General features: G+C 42.2%; 1 protein-coding gene and 1 long non-coding RNA gene across 4 annotated transcripts in view; one reads left to right on the forward strand and one right to left on the reverse strand.

Moving 5' to 3' along the window:
- LOC123591140 overlaps positions 1-22309 on the forward strand; it is a 75907-nt gene that overhangs the window by 45268 nt on the left and 8330 nt on the right. The gene's annotated exons all lie outside the window — the stretch shown is intronic.
- Positions 3924-22309, reverse strand: part of PPM1H (protein phosphatase, Mg2+/Mn2+ dependent 1H) — a 264703-nt gene continuing 246317 nt past the window's right edge. For all 3 annotated transcript variants that reach the window (XM_045464965.1, XM_045464964.1, XM_045464966.1), the window contains one exon: positions 3924-8619. In XM_045464965.1, the coding sequence (XP_045320921.1) occupies positions 8545-8619 (75 nt within the window). In that variant the 3' untranslated portion in view covers positions 3924-8544. The remainder of the gene's footprint in view (positions 8620-22309) is intronic.

A 22309-nucleotide genomic window follows, 5' to 3' on the forward strand; every position in this document is an offset into this window, starting at 1 on the left:
TAAGGAAACATTGGCCTTAAGTGATGGGTTAGATCAGGTAGATTTAAGAGATCTATATACAGAATATGCCATGCAAAAGCAACAGAACATATAGTTCTTCACAAGAGCACATGGAACTTTCTCCAGGACAGATCATTTGTTAGGTCACAAAACAAGTCTTAACAATTTAAGACTGAAATCACATCAACCATATTTTCTGACTACAATCGTATGAAACTAGAAATTAGAAGCAAGAAAATTCACAAATATGTAGAGACTAACCAACATGCTATTGAACAATCGATGGGTCAATGAAAAAATCAAAGAGGAAATCAAAAAATACCTTGAGACAAAAGAAAATGGAAATACAACATACCAAAACCTACAGGATGCAGCAAAAGCAGTTCAACAGGGAGGTTCATAGTGATAAATGCCTACCCTCAAGAAACAAGAAAAGTCTCAATGTAATTACACATCTCAAGGAATTAGAAAATGAACAATGTTCAAAGTTAGTAGAAGGAAGGAAATAACAAAGGTCAAAGCAGAAAAGAATGAAATAGGGACAAAAAGAAAATAGAAGAGATCAATGAAACCAAGAACTGGTTCTTTGAAAAGATAAACAAAATTGACAAACCTGTAGCCAGACTCACCAAGAAAAAATAGCCAGGACTCATAAATAAAATTGGAAACAAGAGAGGAGACATCACAACTGATATTACAGAAATACAAAGGGTCATAAGAGACTGCTACAATTATATGCCAACAAATTGGACAACCTAGAAGAAATGGATAAGTTCCTAGAAACATACAACCTTTCAAGACTGAATCCTAAAGAAATAGGAAATATGAACATACTGATTACTAGTAAGGAAAACCTCCCAACAAACAACAGTTTAGGACCAAATGGCTTCACAGGTAAATTTTGCCTAAGATCCAAAGAAGAATACCAGTCCTTCTCAAATTCTCCTACAAAAGAGGACATAATACTTCCAAACTAATCATATGAGGCCAGCATTACCTAATACCAAAACCAGACAAGGATACCACAAGAAAAGAAAATTATAAACAAGTAACCTTGTTTATCCTTGATAAACATGAATACAAAAGTTCTTTAAAAAATATTAGCAAATCAAATTCAACAATATATCAAAAGCATCATTCACCCCAATCATGTAGGATTTATTCCAGAGGTACAAGGATGGTTTAATTTCCACAAACAATGTGATACACCACATTAACAATATCAAGGATAAACATATCATCATCTCAATAGATGCAGAAAAAGCATTTGGCAAAATTCAACATCCATTTATGACAGAAACGCTCAACAAAGTGGTTATAGAGGGAATATACCTCAACACAATAAAATAAAATAACACAATATATGACAAGTCCACAGATAACATCATACGGAATGGTAAAAAGCTGAAATCTTTTCTTCTAAGATTATAAATAAGAAAGTGATGTGTGCTCCTGTAAATTTTATTCAGCATAGTATTGGAAGACCTAGCCAGAGCAATAAGGCAAGAAAAAGAAATAAAAGGCATTCAAATCATAAAGGAAAAGGTAAAACTGTCACTATTTGCAGATGACATATATTAAAAACCCCAAAGAATCCCTCACAAAACTGCTAGAGCTCATAAATGAATTCAGTAAAATTGTAGGATACAAAAGCAATATATAGAAATCTCTTGCATTTCTATACACTGATTACAGACTTTCAGAAAAAAGAAATTAAGAAAACTATTCTGTTTATAACAAGGTCAAAAAGAATAAGATTCCTAGCAAAAAACTTAACCAAGGAGGTAAAAGAGTGTATACTGAAAATTAAAAGACACTGATGAAAGAAACTGAACATGACCCAAAGAAAAGGAAAGGTGTACTGTGTTCATGATTGGAAGAATCAGTGTTATTAAAATGTCCATACTACCTAAAGCTTTGTACAGATTCATTGCAATTTCTATCAAAATTCTAATGGCGTTTTCCACAGAAATGAACAAACAATCCTAAAATTTGTAAGGAACCACAAAAGACCCCAAACAGTCAAAACAATGTTGAGAAAGAACAAAGATGGAGGTATCATGCTCCCTGATTTCAAACTATATTACAAAGCTATAGGAATCAAGACAGGATAGTATTCACATAACCCTATCCTGTTAGACACATAGATTAATGGAACGGAAGAGAGAACCCCAAAACAAACCCAAACATATATAGTCAATTAATTTATGACAAAGGAGCCAAGGATATACAATAAGGAAAGGACAGTCTCTTCAAAAAAATGGTGCTGGGAAAACTGGACAGCCACATGCAAAAGAATAAAACTGGACCACTATTTGCACCGTACACAAAAATGAACTCAAAGTGGATTAAAGACTTGAATGTAAGCCAAAACCATAAAACTCCTAAAAGAAAACATAGGCAGTAAGCTTCTTGATATGGATCTTGGCAGTGTTTTTTGTTTTGTTTTATTTTATCTGACACCAAAGGATAACGCATCCACAACAAAAATAAACAAGTGTAATTATATCAAACTGAAAAGCTCTGCACAGCAAACGAAACCATCAACAAAATGAAAAACCATCCTACTGAATAGGAGAAAATGTTTGCAAATCATTTCTCTGATAATAGGTTAATATCTAAAAGGAGCTTAATATCCAAAATATATAAGGAACTCCTACAATTCAGTAAAAAACCCAAAGCAACCCAATTAAAAAAGAGGCAGACGATCAGAATAGGCATTTTTCCAGAGAAGACCTACAGATGGCCAACAGACACATGAAAAGAATCAAAACCGTAAGATACCACCTCACACTTATTAGAATGGTTATTATAAAAAAGACAAGAAATAACAAGTGTTGGCAAAGACGTGGTGAAAAGGAGAGCCTGTGTGCTGTTGGTGGGATTGTAAATTGCCACAGCTACTATGGAAAACAGTATGGAGGTTCATCACAAGATTAAAAACAGAACTACCATATGACCTAGCAATTCCACTTCTGGGTATTTATCCAAAGAAAATGAAAACACTAACTCAAAAAGATATATGCACCCCCATGATGACTGCAACACAACATTATTTACGATATCCAAGATATGGAAAAACCAAGTCTCCATCAATGAATGAATGAATGGATAAGGAAAATACACACACACACACACACACACACACAGAACATTATTCAGTCATAATAATGAAATACTGCCATTTGTGACCACATGGATGTACCTTAAGGACATTATGATAAGTGAACTAAGAGAAAGATAAATACCATATGATCTTACTTATATGTAGAATCTAAAAAATAAATAAATAAAAACCAAAAAAAAAAAATCACAGACACAGAGAACAGATTGGTGGTAGGGAGAGGCAGGTAGTGAGGAGTGGGAGAAATGGGTGATGAGGGTCAAAAGATACAAACTTGCAGTTATAAAATAAGTAAGTCATGGAGATGTAATATACAGCATGGTGACTGTCAATAATACTTCATTGCATATTTGAAGATTTCTGAGTGAAAAGTTCTTATCACAAGAACAAAAAAGTTATGTTAATATGAATGTGATAGATGTTAACCAGATTTTTTGTGATGATCATTTTGCAATATGATAAATATATCAAATCATTATGTTGTACACTGGAAGCTACTGTAATGTTGTATATCAATTATACCTCAATAAAAAAGAAGAAAAAAGAATACCTCTTGGGAGCAATTCTTGGGAATAATATCCAAGGTGCTTCTTCTAGATGCATTGTTGAAATACATAGCCTTTACTGCTATTCCCGTGAAGGTTTATGGTGTTGGCATCCATTCCCTTTTGATTTTCTTTGGAGTCTGTTCATAGTTCGAAACTTCACATGAGGCCATGACACTCCTCATTCCATCACCTGATATGAAGAAACTTCATAGCGAGTTAAAAGAAGTAACACAAAACTTTTTCTAAAGGTATCCTATATACATATATATAATACTTTATTTTAAAATGTCATTGAGCATATACATTTCTTTAGCTTTGTCCAGGGAACATTGCACCTAAGTTTCAAAACACACAAAATAGATCCCCTTTACTAAACAGTGTTCATTTTTTGGGTTACAAAAGTCAAGGTTTCACAATCACAAAGCATAAAGGTACTTGGTTCTGAAACCATTTTCAGGCAGATTCCTCTCATTCACTGTACATACGACATTTTTGGAAACCCAGACCGTGATACATTTCTTACAAATGATCTCCACTGTGGGCCTCCCTGGGTCTCCAGAAGAAGCAAAGAAAATGGAGGCAAAACAGAAATGGAGAATAACCTGAGGATTCCCCAAACACAAAATACGATGGAAGATTGAAAGATTGGGGGACACAGGGCTGTCCTTCAAGTACATCACAGTAGAAAACAACAGCACATTTTACAGCCTCATTTGGTCACTGTCTACCTGGTTGCTACGTGAACAGAACTTCATCTAAGACGCAATTAAGGAACAATTAAAGCTATTTACATATAACATCATGGATTAGAAAGAGCAGTAGTCTGCAGACGGGCACTCGGATCTCGCGAAGAGCTGCCTCAGTGCTCACACAAGAGGCAAGTCAGTCTGCTCAGGTAGTGTCCTTTGAAATATTGCAGTGTGCACACAGACACCACATCACCCACAGAACCGACGTCTGTTCATGGTGGGCTATGGTGTGCAGACTCCCAGCGTTTCTCTACAATGATAAAGCCCTCAAAAACCCAAGTTTCTAACATAAAATTCTGTCCTGCGGCCAGATACGGTTTTACTCTTTTCTTACATCTGGTAAATTTTAGTGTCAGCCTGGTTGTTCTTTGCATAGACAATGACTCTCACTGCTTTCTCCAAGTGTCCCTAAGCAGTAATTTACTGAAAATAGAATCTCATAAAAGCTTAACATATTCCCTCCGAGAGCGTGGGGCTGTGGGGTCACTTAAGGAAAGGTTAGATCCTCAAACTGTGGTGGAAAGAAACCACTGGTTACTCTTGGCCTTGTTAAAAAAAAAAAAAATGACTGGCAGACGAGGAAGGAGGTGCAGTCAAGAGGGGAGTCAGAATTTTCAAGATGTGGGAGTCTTTTTCCAAGTGTTTCCATGCTAGTGCTCTGGGTAAACTGAAAATCCTATCCTAATGGCCAAGATCCGAGGCCAAATTCAGGTACCGGGACAGTCATCTCTGCCCACCAATATCTACCTACAACTGTAGTTGTTCCCAAGAAGTAAATGGATACTCAGGAGTAAGAAAAAGGTGAGCACACAGCCCTGAAGAGGTGAAGTTGCTAGAATTAAAAAATTAAACACCCCAAATTCCCCAAAGCTGTTTACTGTGGGAAGTAACTGAAATGGCTCCGTTCCGTGGCTTTGTCCTAGTACACAGCCGAGTACTCGGCCTCGCCCGATTTTCACCTCTCCTTCCCACCTGAGAACCACCGTTAGGTGAGCAAAACCACCGCAGAAGACAGTCCACCTCTGACTGCAGGTGTCATGAGAACAAAGGTTTGGCTGTTGCCTGGCAAAATGCTGCAGGGTGTGGATGGAGGGTGAGTTTGTTCTCTTCCAGGAAAAGACTGTCCCCAAATATTCCAAAGAGCAGGGTCCAGCCCAACAAAGAGATTTAGAACTCAAAGAGCCTTTCATTAGAGGAAGTGGCCACACACACCCCAAGGCAACCATAAAGGCCTGACTAGGAAATCGAAAGCTTTTTATTAAACAAGATTTCCTCGGAGACTGTTAGGACAAGCAGATCTGGCTACAAGTCAGATACACAAGATTTCAGAACCGCTTATAAATATGTTCTTCAGAATTTTGAGCGTGCAGCCTTTTGACCTTTCCAGAAATGCTCCAAGGGCCGACCCTGTTATGTAGACACAGTTAGTTACTGCTGTGGGATGGGATGGCATGGGGCCTGGGTGAAAAATAAGGCCAAACAGAGTAAGCTCAATTCACAGAGCAATATCAGTGCTGGGCAGATCTGCTATGGGCATTAAAAAATCACTTTTTCCACATATGATTTATTCACCTCGTTTGTAATTTTCCTCCCATCCCCCAAACAGAAATAGGGCTTCAGCTTTTACTAAGATCTTTCCACCAAAGAGGCTTATGAAAAGAATTCCTGGATACCATTCTAACTAAAACCAGCAGGACTACATGCTCAAGACTTTAGGATAAATTGAAAAGTCGGGGTTGGGGGGGGGGGGGTTGTTTCTAGAATTTTTCCTGAGACATTTCTTGGCAGTAAATGAATTGGTGAGTTGAGTAGAAGGCTGTCATGACATCTCCACCCAAAGTTAGACTCTGGTGGCTCGAATAAAACGAGAAAAGCTCAAGGTCGGACCAACATAGAAGCCCAGGAGAGAAAACAGATGAAAGATAACGGGAACATGAGAAAGAGGTGACTGCCTGTGAGGCAGCTTCCCAAAGTCGGCCATTCAGAGTCCCACAAAAAAAACCTTCTTGTTTCTAATTTGTACAAGACTTTGAGTCGGGGCAGGAACAGAAAGCGGATGACACTGCTGTAGGGTACCTGCATGTTGTCTCATAGCATCACATTCTGCCAGAGAAGCAGATGGTTTACCACAAACTTGTCCCCACAGAGACATCTGGGGTAGCTAAGATCTACTGGAGGAGGAGGGAGGCTGTCAGATGAAGAGGACCCCCTGACAAGGTAGTAATCCGATTCTCCCTGGGCAACATTTTGGCGAACAGCTGATGCGTGAATTCCCATAGTACCTCACCTGCCAGACAGGGCATCCTTTCCACATGGTGGAATGAGTTCATTCCTGAGTAGAGAGGCTCTAGGCCTTTCCTAATAAAATATCTACAACTCCAGGAAGGTGATAACTATCCTGGAGGAAAGGTTCCTGTCCTCTCCTCTGGGGAAGGGATTCAACAAACATGCGAACTCGAAGTGGCTCTCCAGCAGTTCAGGGAATCATGTCAATGACATTTTTCTTTGTGGGGTGGGAAGAATGTTTTCATTACGCAGAACTGTCAAGATGGTGATGATACCACAGGAAGTGTGCGGGAAGAAGACTCAGTAATGGGACGTCACTCTACAGGGCCCCTCAGTGCAGGGCAGTCGTCTGCCTGAGAGAGAGGTGATTTCTAGAACACTACTTTGTGATTCCTCCCAGCAGGGAAGCAACAGGTAGATCTGTCCACTGCTTCTTCAGCTCTTGTAAGGAACACTCAGACGTGGAGCATCTGTGGGAACTGGGGTCCTCAGTTGCTGGGACGTGATTCCAAGGAGAAGGAATGGGGTGCACAGCATGAGGATGACCAGTCAACTCAATTCAAATTCGCTTTTATCAAAAGGCTATTCTGAGTGGGTCTTGCCCAAAGACGAGGGGGGAGCAGGACTGCCGCTCCTTGACGGGATGCAGATACTTACTGTTGTGGGGTGGCCCTGTGAACAGTCACAGTCCACAGAACCTGGATCCAAAATGGAGGAATGGTCATCACATGAGGTATGGTGAACTGAATGATACATGGAGCTTCCTGTACTGCTCTCTTAAACACTGCTTTACATGCGTCCCCAGGGCACAGCAGGTGGGGAGGGCCGATAAGACCAGAAATGAAAACCTAGATTCTCAGAGAAATCTCTAGCCACAAAAGGGGGACCCTTGAAAACAACAGAGAAACTGTTGGTTTAAAGAAACACCCATATTTTCATGAGAACACACTGATTTGGTGAGAAAACGCAACCCGGGAACAAACTGTTACACAACAAAGACAGTGCTCTGTCAGCCAGGGCGCTGATCCAGAAGGCTGCCTGGGTGGTGTGGGCTACAGGATATGGGGACAGCCTGGGCTGCACTTTGACATACAAATTCCTCAGCAAGGAACTGGAAAGTCCCAGGCCTGTTTTATGGAAGGGAAACAATTAAGATTCAAGGAATATCAAACAGAAAAAAATCCCTGCTTCACCCCACCATAACCATGAAAGAATGAAGACAGACAGAGAGAGAGAGACACATACACACACACACACACACACACACACACACAGCATTCCCTGAAATAAATCTCAGGCTTACTAGAAGATGGGTGCTTACGCTTTCTGAGACATGATCCCCAACTTTCCAATGCAGCACTTTTAACCCATAGAGAAGCTGGCAGCTTGATAGGCCAAAGAGTCTCCTGCCAGTTACACCTGAAAATGGCTGCCCCAGCTACTCCAAATAAATATGATGTGTGTGCCCAAAATTAGGTAGTGGCCACCTAGGAGGCCTATTAAAGGAACCAAAAGCAACACAGTACTCAGTAGCAGCCTTTATGTTTTGCTCTTGTTGAGTATCCAGACCTGTTACTAAAGAGGAAACTGAAATCTAAGGGTCCCCCAGAAGTACAGCCAGTAGCCTTTCGGCAGCAAATCCCCCACCTGGCCTTGGAAGAGGTTGCATCACCTGGAACTCTGCTGGGGCACTTCCCAGTTCTGCCCTGCCAAGACATGTCCCAGTTTTCTCCCCTGTTGTCCTCCCAACCCTCTGGGCCGTTTTCATGAAAGTTTGTTCCCATGTATTAAAGGAATGACATATACAGAAATGTCGTCTCCTGAGCCCAGCCGGTCATTAGATATCCGCCATCCTCTGTCCTTCAGGACACCGCGGGCACGCATCACCAGGTCCTGAGCTGCCAGTGTGTACCTGTGCAGGGAGAAGCAGGAATGAGACCATCAGCGTGGCATCAGACAGAGTCTGGAGTCAAGTGAGGCTGGGAAGGAGGCATCACTACAGCTCTGTAAACAGTTTTGAAATATCCCTAAAGTCTCAAAAAGTCTAGGCCATCTTTTCCCAAAATTGTGATGCCTAACGTGAGGCTATTCTTTTAGGTGGTAGATGGACAAGGCACCACATACATTAAATAATCCCCTACATTGGTTCTGCTGTGGAATCCTCCTTTGAGGTGTTTGATTATGTGAAGGAGAGAGTCTCTCAGTTTGGTGTGAGTTGATCTTTTAACATGGATCTGCTCAGGCTCACAGCTTTGCATGGCAAACTATAGCTAGTTGAAAAAATTACATGGGAAACATATGAGCTTTGTTTTCAGTGTTTATTTTTTGCACCACATTCTTTTTAGGACAAAGGATAGTCATTTTCTATTTTGGGTAGGGGTCAATCTTTCCAAATGAAATGGTTCTTAAAAAGTGAGTTAAATAAAAACATGAGTAGTACATGTGGCATAGGAATATAATAAAAATGTGAAGGTGTTTTTGGGAAATGACTGATAAACCTCGGTGTGGATCAGTGTAGGTGTGGCAAGGGATCCCCCTAGAATTTGAAAATAAGACTGTTCAGGGAGATTTAAACTTACGGAAAAAGAATGACTATGCTATTAGTCAATGGAAAGTATTAACATCTAAAGACCAGTGTGGGAGGGGATTTCGGTGGGTGTGAGCCTGGGTTGGCCTTGAGGCATTAAAAAAAACAAGGCATAACATTGGCAGGTGTCTATCTAAATAGTGATCAGAGCAGAGGAAGTCTTAGCTGACAGACTTCAAAGAGATTCAGTTCCGCTGGTAGGACCATATTTAGTGTGGATGAATTATTCTCTTAGCCTGTGCCATTAAACATGATTCACCGTTAACTCTGATTTCACGTTCACCAAATAGCCCGATTATGATCTGGCTCCTTGTGTAGGCCTGCCTACAGGAAAAGAATGAGCTAGTCATTGTACTTGGAGAAGATCAGTCAGTTATATTTCTCCATATAAATGTCAACTGGAATTTCGGTTTCCAGATCAATCTTGTGAGCGTGGTTAGGGTGAGCCCAGCTCTGACAATGAATCTGTTCTTTGTGTGTTGATTAAACCAGGTTCTGAACCTGAAAAGCTAAAAGCCAGACTCTGATAAATCACCAAGATAATAAATGTCACCCTATAAGGACGACTTCTTGGAAACCAGCCTGTGGACCCTTAACAACAGACCACCCTGGTTATTACTAGTGGCTTTTCCCTACTTTGGAATGTCTCTGCCTTGCCCTCAGGACTGTGATTTTACGGAATTCAGAACACCAGAAGGCTCTTTTGTTTCTTCTGTTAAGACCCCTTATGGATTTACTGAGTCTCATATTAAAAGAGACCGCCATCTCACCCATCATTACAATTTTTAAGACTAAGGTCTGTAGCGAATTATCTCAGGATTAAGATTTTAGGTCATAAAGTCTTTTTTTTTTTTTTTAATTTTTTTAACGTTTATTTATTTTTGAGACAGAGAGAGACAGAGCATGAATGGGGGAGGGTCAGAGAGAGAGGGAGACACAGAATCCAAAACAGGCTCCAGGCTCTGAGCTGTCAGCACAGAGCCCGACATGGGGCTTGAACTCATGGACTGCGAGATCATGACCTGAGCCGAAGTCAGACGCCCAACCGACTGAGCCACCCAGGCGCCCCAGTAATAAAGTCTTTGAGACTCAAGTGTGTTTGCAGCCCAGGTAACAGAGAGAGGTCTAGCATACCATACAGCTGACAGAGGAGAGGCTGTTTTAGTTAATACAAAATACCTTTCCTCCTGGAGGATGGGTGATAGGTGATAGGTGGTGATAGGTGATAAGATAGACACCTTTTTCTATCTGTATTGAGGAAATTATCAGCTTTGAGGCAGGAATCCCCTTTCTTAAAAAAATATTTTTTGTAGTTTATTTAGAGCGAGCGAGTGAGCATAAGTGGGAGAGGGGCAGAGACAGGGGTGGAGGGTGGTGAAAGAGAAAGAATCCCAAGCAGGCTCCACACGCTCCAGCAGAGCTTGAACTCATGAACCCTGAGATCATGACCTGAGGTGAAGTCAGACACTTAACTGACTGAACCACCTAGGCGCCCCAAGACAGAAATCTCTCAGGTTGCTCTTGAGGGAAGATGTGGCCAGTTAGCCCTCTCTGAAAGTTCAAAGGAGTCCAGAGAGGCCTTTGGCTAAAGAGCCAAATAAATACCCCCAATCCACATACCAGAGATTATGCTATATTCAGAAGAACCTCTCAGATGCTCACCCCAGGTTACTCTTGGTTGTATATTAAATTGTGTATCTGAGACACGACCACGTGGGGAAAGGCTACCAAAAAGATCAGAGTGATGTTTACTATCCTGCTGGTTGATCAGAGGCCAAACGTTAGTCTTTCAAGAAGCGTGGTTGAGTCAATACAGAGTAGATGCATCGGTCAGAGCTGAACACACTAGCTCAAGAGCATGCCAGACATAGACAATTATGGCAAGTTATGATAAAAGGTGGCTGACAGGAAAAGAAAGATGCTCAAAGATCTCAAAAAATAGATAAAAGAACTCTTGATGGCACTCTGTGGTTAGTCTAGAGGGAAATCCTCCTGGAGGCCTTGGCAGGTCCTGCTGCCATGGACAACGATGGAGAGAGCTCAAAATAAGGTTGAATGAAGTCACAAAGGAGTATCACCCTTAGTTAAAGGCCAGAGACCACCCTGATATTGCTATTGCTGGTGACTCTGGGTATTTAAAAAATGGTCAAAATTAGCAATGGCATCTTAAAAAGCAGCATCAGGTCACCCAGAAAAGCTGGCTGCCCAGGAAACTCATTTCCCCAAGGACTCTAGATAATTAAGGTTTTATTCTTAAAAATGGCGATTGCCTATTCCAAGATAACTTCCCTTGAGCCCGAATTTCTCTTTACCATCCATTCTGTCTTCCTTTAGGTGCTGACCTTTTTGAGAGAGATATCCATTTCTGCTTCTTCAATGTCTTCTCTTTTTTCCTCCTTAATCTCTTACCAGTAGGCCCACTACCATACTAAACTGGACCTAAAGCTTCTTCCCAGTACTCATTCAGCTCAACCTTTCTCCAGCACAGACACCGCTGACCATCTTCTTTACCTGTGATATCTCCTGTCGTCCTAAAGTCTCTTTTTTTGGGGAGGGCAGGGGGTGGCCTTCCACCCCTACTACATGCTCCCAGGACTCCTGTGTCTGGGCTTCTATGATAGACAGCACAAATTCATCTCTCTGATGCTCCTTAAGTTCTTCGGTAGACCCCAATTAAGACTTAAGAAGCAGTCGATAAATGTTAACTTCTTTTCACTTCCAAGGTGGGACTTCCCCATCTGTCATCCTTAGCTAATGTGATTCCGAGTCTTAGGCAAGAAATCATAGGCATTTTCAATGCCACCTCCCCACCCTGATACTTTTCAATGATAGCATCTACAAAGCAGAGCAGGACTTCTCAACTTGGAATTTTAAAGTGTATTTCACTAGTGGCATGTGGCTAATTAAAATAAAATCTAATCTCAATTATTACAACATGAGCTAAATTTGCTTATTGTAAAACCTGATACATCGGAGCTTATCTCTGCCATCGCTAATATATATGTATTAATATATATAAAACTTCTTATGTATTTTCTGTTTATTATGTTTTTCTTCATCCTTGCTGTCAGGTTGATTGCTTTAACACCTTTTCCCTCCCTCAATGGTTTAGAAGTGATAGTTTATTTCTATCATTTTAGTAGTTATGCTTAAGTTTTTAATATGTAGGTTAATCTGTATTTATGTCCTCCTCCAAAAAATAAAGTGATCTTAGAATGCCTTCTTTCATCCAACATGTTACTGCCTGGTAGTTGAATTCTGTCTTATTTTTAAGCCTCTATTAGTCATTTTTATCATTTATAATCTACAGTTATATAAATAAACCAAAATACTAACTTCTGTGCTCTTTGAAATCCATTCCTTCCGAGTTTGATTTTTTTTCTGTTGAAGTCCATTGTTAGTAAACAGCAGTCTGTAAGGGATACAGTCACCCAGTCTTTGGACCACAAAAATCTTTATTTTTGCTTTTAATCTTGCATGATAGCTTTATTGGGTATAGATTTCTAGACTGACCATTATTTCCCCTCAGCAGTTTAGAGATAATATTTCATTTATTCTGGCTTCTCTTTTTGAGAAGTCTGTCTTGTATCATTTCTTTGCAAGTAACAGTCTTTTCGGTAGCTTTTAAGTTTTTACTGTTGTTTTGTTAGGATGTTATGAAGTTATACTAAGAACAATGAGGATTCCTTTTTCTCTCTCATGGTTGGAAATTTGTTTTACTCTTTCAAATGAGAAGATATTTCTTTGATTTTGGAAAATTCTCAACTGTGAGCTTTTTGAATATTGCTTGCCCTCTATTTTTTATATTTTCTACCATTAGACCTTTTCATTTTACCTTCCAGATTTCCACTTATTTCCTGTTCTTTTTTCTCTCTCTGTGATTTCTCTAAATTCACTAATTCCTGCTTTAAGCAGTTTACTCTTCAATCCATTCAGTACAGCTAACCCTTCAACAACACAGAGGTTAGGGGCACTGACCCCTGCACAGTCAAAAAGCCAAGTAGAACTCTTGACCCTCCCAAAACTTAACTATTAATAGCCTATTGTTCCCTGGAACCTTTACTGGTAACATAAACAGTTTACATGTATTTTGTATGTTATACTTATTACTGTATACTTACAATAAAGCTAGAGAAAATGTTTTTAAAAAAATCATAAGGAAGAGGAAACATATTTATTGTGTCGAAAAAATCCATGAATAAGTGGACTCATGAAGTTCAAACATATGTTATTCAAGGGCCAACTATAGTAACTTTATTTCAGTGACATACTTTCACCCTTGTGAATGTTCATCTGGTTGTTTTCCACATCTACCTTTTCTTACCTTGTGGTTCTATGTGTACATGTTTAAAGTTTCAACCTGTTCTGTTGGGTTTTCTTGGTGAGTTAAAGGGAAGGCTCCATTGTATGTAGTTACCCTTTCTCATAGTGGATTTGAAGGTAAGACAGAAGTTTCTCTTCAGTAAGGGTTGTTTGTGCCCTCAGTTACAGAGAGAGCTTTGGATTTGCCTTTACTGGAAGACACTCTGGGTTTTTCTAGCTGTAGAACATATAATTTCTTGGTTTTAGGATTCCCATACCACAGGAGTGGTGTGAGGTTGAACTTCACACTTTTCCTCTGTGGTGAGTCTACCCAACTGTAACCCTCACAGAGCTTCAGTTTCATTGGGTTCTTGCCATCACCCAGGCATCCGTGTGTTTCAAGGAAGGACGGCCCCAACCTGAGTGGGAGGCTTAGGGAGAATGCCTAGGATCACTTCTTCCAACACTGCTGCCAGGAGCTCAGATTCCTCCACATGACTTCTCTTTGCCAGACTTCTCTGGTGAGTGTGGTATCCCCCTCTGTGAAAGAGCAGTCCATGTGGACAACTGAAGGGGACGGATTAGATGCTGTATTCAGGGACTTAATGGTACAGCTGAACTCCAGGATCAATTTCCTGACATTTCCTTCAGGCTACAGGAGACCCAGTACTGAAATGGAGTGAGAAACATTCAGGTAAAATGAGGTGACCTGCAGAACGCTTTCCTCATAAATGATCACCTCAACACAACCCCAGAAACCAGCTCTTGGAAGGAGGTTGTTTGCCCCAACTCCAGTATTCACCCAGGCTGGTGGCCATTTCAGAGTATACTGACATCCACATTTAAGAGCCAACTTGCCTCGGGCATGAAACCATTTGTAAGGTTGCGTTTTTATCAAAACCAGTAGGAGAAAAAACAACTTTCTCTGATGGCAAAAAACTGGGTCTCCTCGCTCCCATTTGGTTTTCCTCCAAGGGAAACCTGACAAAGGCTGCCTGGTTGGGGACTCAGAAAGAAACGGCTACATGAGACAATAAAACAGGACAGCTCTACAGATGTTGGTACTGAGGCTGACCACGGGCAAACGCGTGCCATAGACAGAGTCAACAATTTAAGTACAAAGTACTCAGGAGAGCAACAAAGAATATGGTGCAGCTGAAGACAGTGACAGGGAAGTGGATTCCAGTACACCCGGGCCGGGGCTGTGACGCAGGCTTGAGGAGCCTGGTGATCTAGAAACTGACGTGGAGCAGAGGAAGGGCCATTCTCGATCGCCTTTCTTCAGAATGCGCGGTCAGACTGCAGGAGAGAACTGCTGGAGCAGTTCGAAGGTTTCACTCCCTTGTAAGAAAGAATCTCCCTGGGAGACAAGTTTTGTATTTTGAGAACATTTTTCTTCTCTAGCTGAAGCTTTCAATATTGATCAGCAAAGCTCTGCTCAAAGAAATGGCTGCTAGGGAGGGAGCTGACTTGGCAGGCAGCACAGGGCTTGGCTCAGAGGCTTCCTCAGGCTCTGAGGGGGAGGGAGCAGAGAAGGGACAGCAGGGGAGGGGAAAAAAAACAAAGGGAAGAGGGCTGAACAACTATGGGAAGGCCAGGAGCTCTGTTCACTAACAGGGTGGAAGCAGGCCGATAAATCCTCAATTGTCTCTGTTGTCCCAGCCACGTCCGTGGCACTTCTCAGTTCTTTCACCTCTGCAACAGGGCGCACAAAGGGCTCAGGGTGTGGGCGCAGGTTGCCTAGGGTCCAATCCTGGTTCCCCGCCGCCCTCCGCCCAGATGGGCACTCTGGAAAAATTCCTTAGCCTCTTGGAGCCCCTCTTTTCTTACTTATAAATCTGGAATGATGATAGTGCAAACCTCAAAGGCTCCTCCAAGGAATGAATGAGATCCTTCCACAAAGCATTCAGCACAGTCTTGGGTCACTTGGGTCAGAGATCAGTAAACGTTAGCTACCATTCTCCTCATTAAACATAAAATGCCCTTCTCTTCCCCCGAGAGATTTGCCTTCAGTCATCCACCTCTTTCTTACAGAGCCTGTTTCTCACAGAGACCACATTTGAATCAGCACTGGTGTCAAAAATACTGTCCATTTCAGGCCTCAGGCTATAACCGTGCCTTAAAGGCTTTAATAGTTCTAGTTGGGTGGGAACTGCTATTTGCCATTTAGATGGTACAGATCTGGGGCTTTTGTGGCAGGAACTGGGGGATTAATGGGTTCCAAATATTTGCATATAAAAGGCAGCGTCCATCTGCTGATGCCCAGCAGTAATAGAGTGTGATGGGAACAGGAGGAGGAACCTTTTTTGCATTCTGAGCAGGCCTCTGAAATTTAAGAGGTAGAAAAGCTCTCCTAAGCTTTGGAACATTGGCAGGGATCTATGGTGACTGGGTGGGTGGGGGGGTGAGGGGTGGCTTGGAGAGGGCTCCTTATTGTACTTGGAACCAGGCAACTCATCCCGGGAGGAGGCATAACTTAGGCTCACTGCTGGGAGCTGACCCACATGTGTCCCTTGTCCAGCTCTGAAGTCACTGAAACCACTCGTGACAGCTTCTGTCCCCTGCCTAGGGCATGGGGATCCCAGTCAGGTGGAATACCCTGACACACTGGAATAATGATGGCTACTGTCCGTGACATGGCCACTGTGTATATTAGGGGTTTATGTGGCAGCAGGTGCAAGGCCACAGTCTGGGGAGAGCTGCCCACCTCCATGGGAGAGGGTGAGAACATTTGTCAGGCCTTCTCCACCCTTGTGCCCCTGGCATCTCCTCCCTGGTTCCTTAGGTGGTGCATGTTTGTTTTAGTTTGTATCCCAGACAGCAAAATTTAAATGTGAGAGGGAGCAGTAGACCATTTCCTTTTCAGTCTTCCCTGGCAAGCTCTTTAAAATGCCCTGATGTTCCAACTAAGTGGCCACACAGCTCTGCTCCAGCAGCCACATAAACAGCAGTGAGGGAGGCAAGATGGGCCTGGCCGCGTGCTGTTTAGAGGCAGGCTCGCAGGCTGGCTTCCAAATTCTCATGGGTCTAAATACGCTCAACATTGCAAAAGAAACAAAAATGCAGATTTTATCTAGTCTTCAAACAGCAGATCAGGCACTCACAAATTTGTTCCTAAGACATGTAATTGATACTGGGGGGGTGGTGGTGAGGGAACCCTTCCTTTTTGCATCTGAGGCATAGTTTTTCAAAACCATGTGGTGCTGGTAGAAATTAGTTCAGCTAATTCACAGAAAGATTTCACAAAAAGAACTTTAGTCTTTTGCCAAAATAAATTTCGTATTATCGAGGAAATACAAACTGGCACTTAAGAGCTGCATCAGTATACTGCTGTCAGTGTTGGTGGGTGTTTTGCTGCTAACTTCCCACTGATTAATCTCTTCCTCATCAAGGCACACAGATCCAAGTCTTGGAGAGCGTGGACCTGAAGAGTGACATCTGAAGGAGAACCATCAAGACGGCTTCTCTTATTAGGGAAATGCTCTGTGGAATTTACATTATATGGGTACTTACAGATTTAATACCCCATAATAAGCGCCTTGAGTGTCATGGCAGGAAGACTGAGGATCATTAGGTCCAAGTTACAAAGATGAGATTTCCACAGACAGGTTTTGGGCAATCGAGGACTGGCAGAGCCTTGCAAAGTTATGCTTTGGCATTTGGAATATGGCTACATACTATGCTTTCATGTTTGGTTAACTGTTCTTTGGCCTCTGTTTCCCCTTGGCCTTACCCATGCCCTAACCCCTTAGTAATACTGACAATTTCTTACTTTCTGACGAAATATCAAGCATCCTCTTTGAATGTTTACACACGTGCCTCCATTTTGAATATTCCTCGCAAGAGATCTACCGCTAAGCCTTCAGCCTGACAGAGGGGATAAGTCAATCCTAGATATTTTGCCTCAGAAAAGCCCTTCCAGGCCTTTCTTTGAGCACCCTCTCCAAATTGTGCAGGGTGTATAGGCCTCAAAAGAGAATCTCACTGGTATTACAGAGAACTACAGGTTGTGCAGCCCAACCTTCGTGACTTCCAACCATCCCACTCAAGTGCTAGCTTGGTAGATTTCCTATACACGATCCAATTCATAACCCCACGAAGACTCCCACACCTGCCAGCCCTGCTATACTTCAGGGAATACTCCCATCAAAAGAAAAGAAAAAGGAAAGGAAGATGGGAAGGATAGAAGGGACTGAGCGAGGAAGGAGTCCCACCACACTCCTTCTGACTTGTCCATAAAGCCTCCTTTTAATTTTCTGGTTCCTTTGTGGAGACACTTCAAAACAGCAAAAGGACTTCATAAGATAGAGTCAAGAAGATCAGACAGCTTATTTTGACTCCATCTCTGCCTGAGAGGATGGTGTGAGGGTCAGAAATTCACAAACCTAATCTTTATGCTTCCCTCACTCTGTACTGTGGAGGGGGAGATGCTATTTTAAGTTCCTTGTTGGGAAGGATATCATCACAGGAAGACCATGCTGGCAGTCACTAAGAAGAAAAGAAAAAGACAAAGGAAACAACCTACACATAACATTAAAAGCAAAGTCATCCAAAGGCAACCCCCCAAAGTCCTGGCTGTCACAGGGCTAATGGTCTGCCTCTTTCTGTTGTGCTACATTCTAGACAAAACTGTGTTAACTCAGCAGAACCCAGAGTAAAGCAGCCCCATTCAAAACCTCAAATGAAGAAACATTTTGCGGTTCTTCTCACTTGTTATGTTGCCTTCCCTCCCTCTCAGGCCGCCTGCCCTGGGGGTACACCTTTCCTCTCTCATTTTCTATCAAACAGTAGGCTGACCTCATCTGGTCAGTGCCTCAGGTTTGAACCCTCCTCCTTTCTCCTCCACGACCACATAGACAAAACTTCGGTCCTGGGGTGCATTTGGAGAGAAAGGAATCTTGGCCAAGGAACAGCCCACAGAGCCTCCGGAATTATAAAGTGAGTCTTTCCTCCTCACAGAAATTATCATTTAGGCTAAAACTTATTAGGATGGCTTTCACTCATGTTTGTATTGCACAGGAAGATCAGAACAGCTCCCAATCAAAGTGAACCCCTGTCATGGCTTTTGGGACTGAGCTCTCCATGGGCCGCACAAGGGAAAAACTCACAGGGCATGAGCACGGTGCCCACCTCCCAAATTACACACAGATGTGTACAAATATGTCACACACGGGAAAGAAAATTTTACACAGCTTCGAAGCCATGAGTGTGAAATAAATTCAGTTTTTCTGATTTCCCGGTATTGTTTAAATTACAAAGGGGCACACGGGGGTAGAGCAACAACCCACATCTCAGGTTTTCACCATCAGATGGCACAGAATGTTTGCTGATTACGGACTAGGATGAACGAATTACACGAATTCCCGTCATTATTACAGACTCCCTTTCCTACAACTAATTTGCACATTCATTAATCTTGTGAGTTCGTAAGGTTGGCCATAACCTGGCCCCTTTCCCTGTCACACCTCATCTGTGGACAGCACAGACTGAGCCCAGTCAGCCCTCCTGACTGTCTGCTTCCTTGACCACGCCATGATCTCCCTCCCCAGCTGCACCTCGCCCTACATTGCCCGGCTCACACTCATCTGTTCTTCGGGTTTAAATTTAGATATCCCTTCCTGTGGAAGGCTTTCTTGGGTATCCCTTGCTCCCGGTTAGGCTCCTCTCTTTCATCACTTATGTTGTAACTTCCTTATGTTTCCATAACCCCCTCTAGACTCTAACCTCCCAGAGGGCAGGGGCCAGGTCTAAACAGGTTCCCTAATAATATTTCCCAAACGAATGAATCTGAATTGGAGTTATCTGGCAGAGACGAAACCTTTGCCCATGGTCTCCAGCCTGATATTCTCTCTCTTACTAATAAAACTGTGCTCATCTTACAACTTTCCCTTTGACACATCCATCTATCTGATACAGGATTCTTTCTTTGGCTTTGGTTTGCCATCTTCCCCAAAAGGCAGACAAAAAAAAAAAAAAAAAAAAAATCTTTTTCCTTCCTGCACTGTTTGTTCCACGGAAATCCCTATAAGCCCTGCTTCTGGAGGCAGTTCTTCTGAACCCAGGAGCCTGCTCTGACCTGGTGTGCACCTGCCCAGCGACAACGCTGTCCATGGGTTACTGCTCCCTGGAGGGCAGATTTGTTGCCATGGAGAGAGGTGGGCTGGTAAGCAAAACCAAGCCAGCCTGGAGAGATTAAAAAGAAAAGTGTTCAGTGCCTTTGCACTCATACCTGTCAGCCGGCTTTGCAAAGCTTTATAAAAACAATCACAGTAGAGAAAATCAACGAGAATATTGCTAACAAGCAGGTTATAAAACACAGATTCAAGATAAAAGCTCAACAGGAGAAAAACACATTTAAGTTCAAATAAAAGAATCCAAACAAATGGATACCAAACAAGTCTAAGAGGGAGATAGTCGAGCTTCACTTTTTTCCTCAAGGGGTATTTTTTGTTGTGAAATACATGAAGCATAGAAACACGGCATCAAACAGAATAAATTCAACAGACAACAACAACAAACATCACTGCTCTATGAGGTCAGTACTATCGGAACCCCCATTTTACAGTTGAGGAATCTGAGGCACGGAGAAGTCAAGAAACTTCTCCAGGCACACTTCTACAGTGTAGAAGGGGCAGAACCTGGATTTGAACTCAGGCAGTCCGACTAGATTCCCTGCTAGTAAGCACTAGGCTATACTGCCTCTCATACTTTACGTACAAATACTTAACTACAACATGTATATAGTTTCAAAATAGCATGCATAATCATGTTCCTGCCTTCTAGCTAAAGGAAGAGAACATTACCAGGAGTATCTCAGAAGCTCCCCGTTAGCCCTTCCTCAAGCACATACATTCCCCTGCCGCCCGCTACCTCTCCTACCAAAGTTAACTATTATCCTGAATTTGGGGTTAATTCTCTTGCTTTTTGTTATAGTTTTATTATCTATATGCCTAAATGATATATTGTTAGTTTTCTACTTCATGTAAATAGAATCATAATATGTGTATTCATCTGTGACTTGCTTATTAAGCTCGACATTATGTTTTGGAGATTTTTCCCTGCTAATGAGCACAAGTTTGGTGCATTCCCTTTTTTGAGCTGTAAAACATTCTGTCCTTAGTTTATCCATCCTATGACATGTGTGTTGATTGCAGCTTTTGTAATAAGAACAATTCTGTGGATCTCTTTTTGAGAGCACCAGGTCACCAGATCACCCAGATGGTTGGTTAAAACACCAACTGCTGGGTCCCACCACTGGAGTTTTATTTGGTAGATGTGGGGTTAGGCCTGAGAAATTGCATTTGTAACATGTGCTCAGAGGATGCTGATGCCATGTGAGCCAAGGACCGCACATTCAGAACCACTGCTCCAGGGTACAGAACCAGGAGAACTTCGAGTCACAGGATATACAAACGTCCAACTTCACCAGGGATGCCAAGTGTGACCAGTCCTGTCTACAAATTCACAAAACCATCTATGGTTACTCTACGTCTTTAATTTTACCTCTCTGCTTACTGCATTTGAGTGTTTTATTTTGTTTTTTGTTTGTTTTTTTAAGCAGGCTTCACACCCAGCACAGGGCCCACCGTAGGGTTTGAAGTCACGACCATGAGACAAGACCTCAATCTGGACCAAGAGTTGGATGCTTAACTGATTGAGCCACCCAAGCACCCCTGCAGTTTGAGTGTTTTTTAATATATTTATTGAGGTGCCTGGGTGGCTCAGTCAGGTGGGTGACTGACTCAGATGTCAGCTCAGGTCACCATCTTGTAGTTCATGGGATCAAGTCCCAAGCTGGATTCTGCGCTGACAGGGTGGAGCCTGCTTGGGATTCTCTCTCTCTCTCTGTCTCTCTCTGCCCTTCTCCTGCTCTCTCTCTCTCTCTCTCTCTCTCTCTCAAAATGAATAAATAAACTTAAAAAATATATATTTACTGGCCATTAATGTTCTTCTGGGTCATGAGTGTTTGGTTCTTGCTCATTTTTCTACCGGGTTGCTGAGCTGTCAGCACAGAGCCCGATGCACGGCTCGAACCCACAACCATGAGATCATGACCTAAGCCGAAGTAGGACACTTAATGGACCAAGCCACCCAGGTGCCCCAATTATGTTTAATTCTTTGAGGAACCACCATATTGCTTTTCATAGCGGCTGTACCATTTTATATCCTTAAGAGTAGTGCACAAGGGTTCCAATTTCTCCACATTCTCACCAACACTTGTTATTTTCTGGTTTTTCTTTTTTTTGTTTTTTTGTTTTGTTTTTTTAAATAGCTATCCTAATGGGTAGGGTGATAGCTCATTGTGGTTTTGATTTGCACCAATTTACATTCCCACCAATGGTGTGCGAGGGTTTCCTTTTCTCCACATCCTTGCCAAACTTATTATTTATCTTTCTGATACTAGCAATTCTGACTGGTATGAGGTGATATCTCATTGTGGTTGATTTGCATTTCCTTGATTAGGGATGTTGAACATCTTTTCATATGTCTGTTGGCCATCTGTAAGTCTTCTTTGGAAAAAGGTTTATTATTCAGGTCCTCTGCTCATTTCTTGTGTGTGTGTGTGTGTGTGTGTGTGTGTGTGTGTGTGTGTGTGTGTTTCTCACCTGGGGTGTTGAGTTGCCCTTTATTGGATATATCACATACTGCAAAAATCTTCTCCCACTCAGTAGGTTGCCTTCTCATTTTGTTGATGGTTTCCTTCCCTGTGCAC

Source organism: Leopardus geoffroyi, chromosome B4, assembly GCF_018350155.1.
Source record: "Leopardus geoffroyi isolate Oge1 chromosome B4, O.geoffroyi_Oge1_pat1.0, whole genome shotgun sequence".
Classification (NCBI taxonomy): Eukaryota; Metazoa; Chordata; class Mammalia; order Carnivora; family Felidae; genus Leopardus; species Leopardus geoffroyi.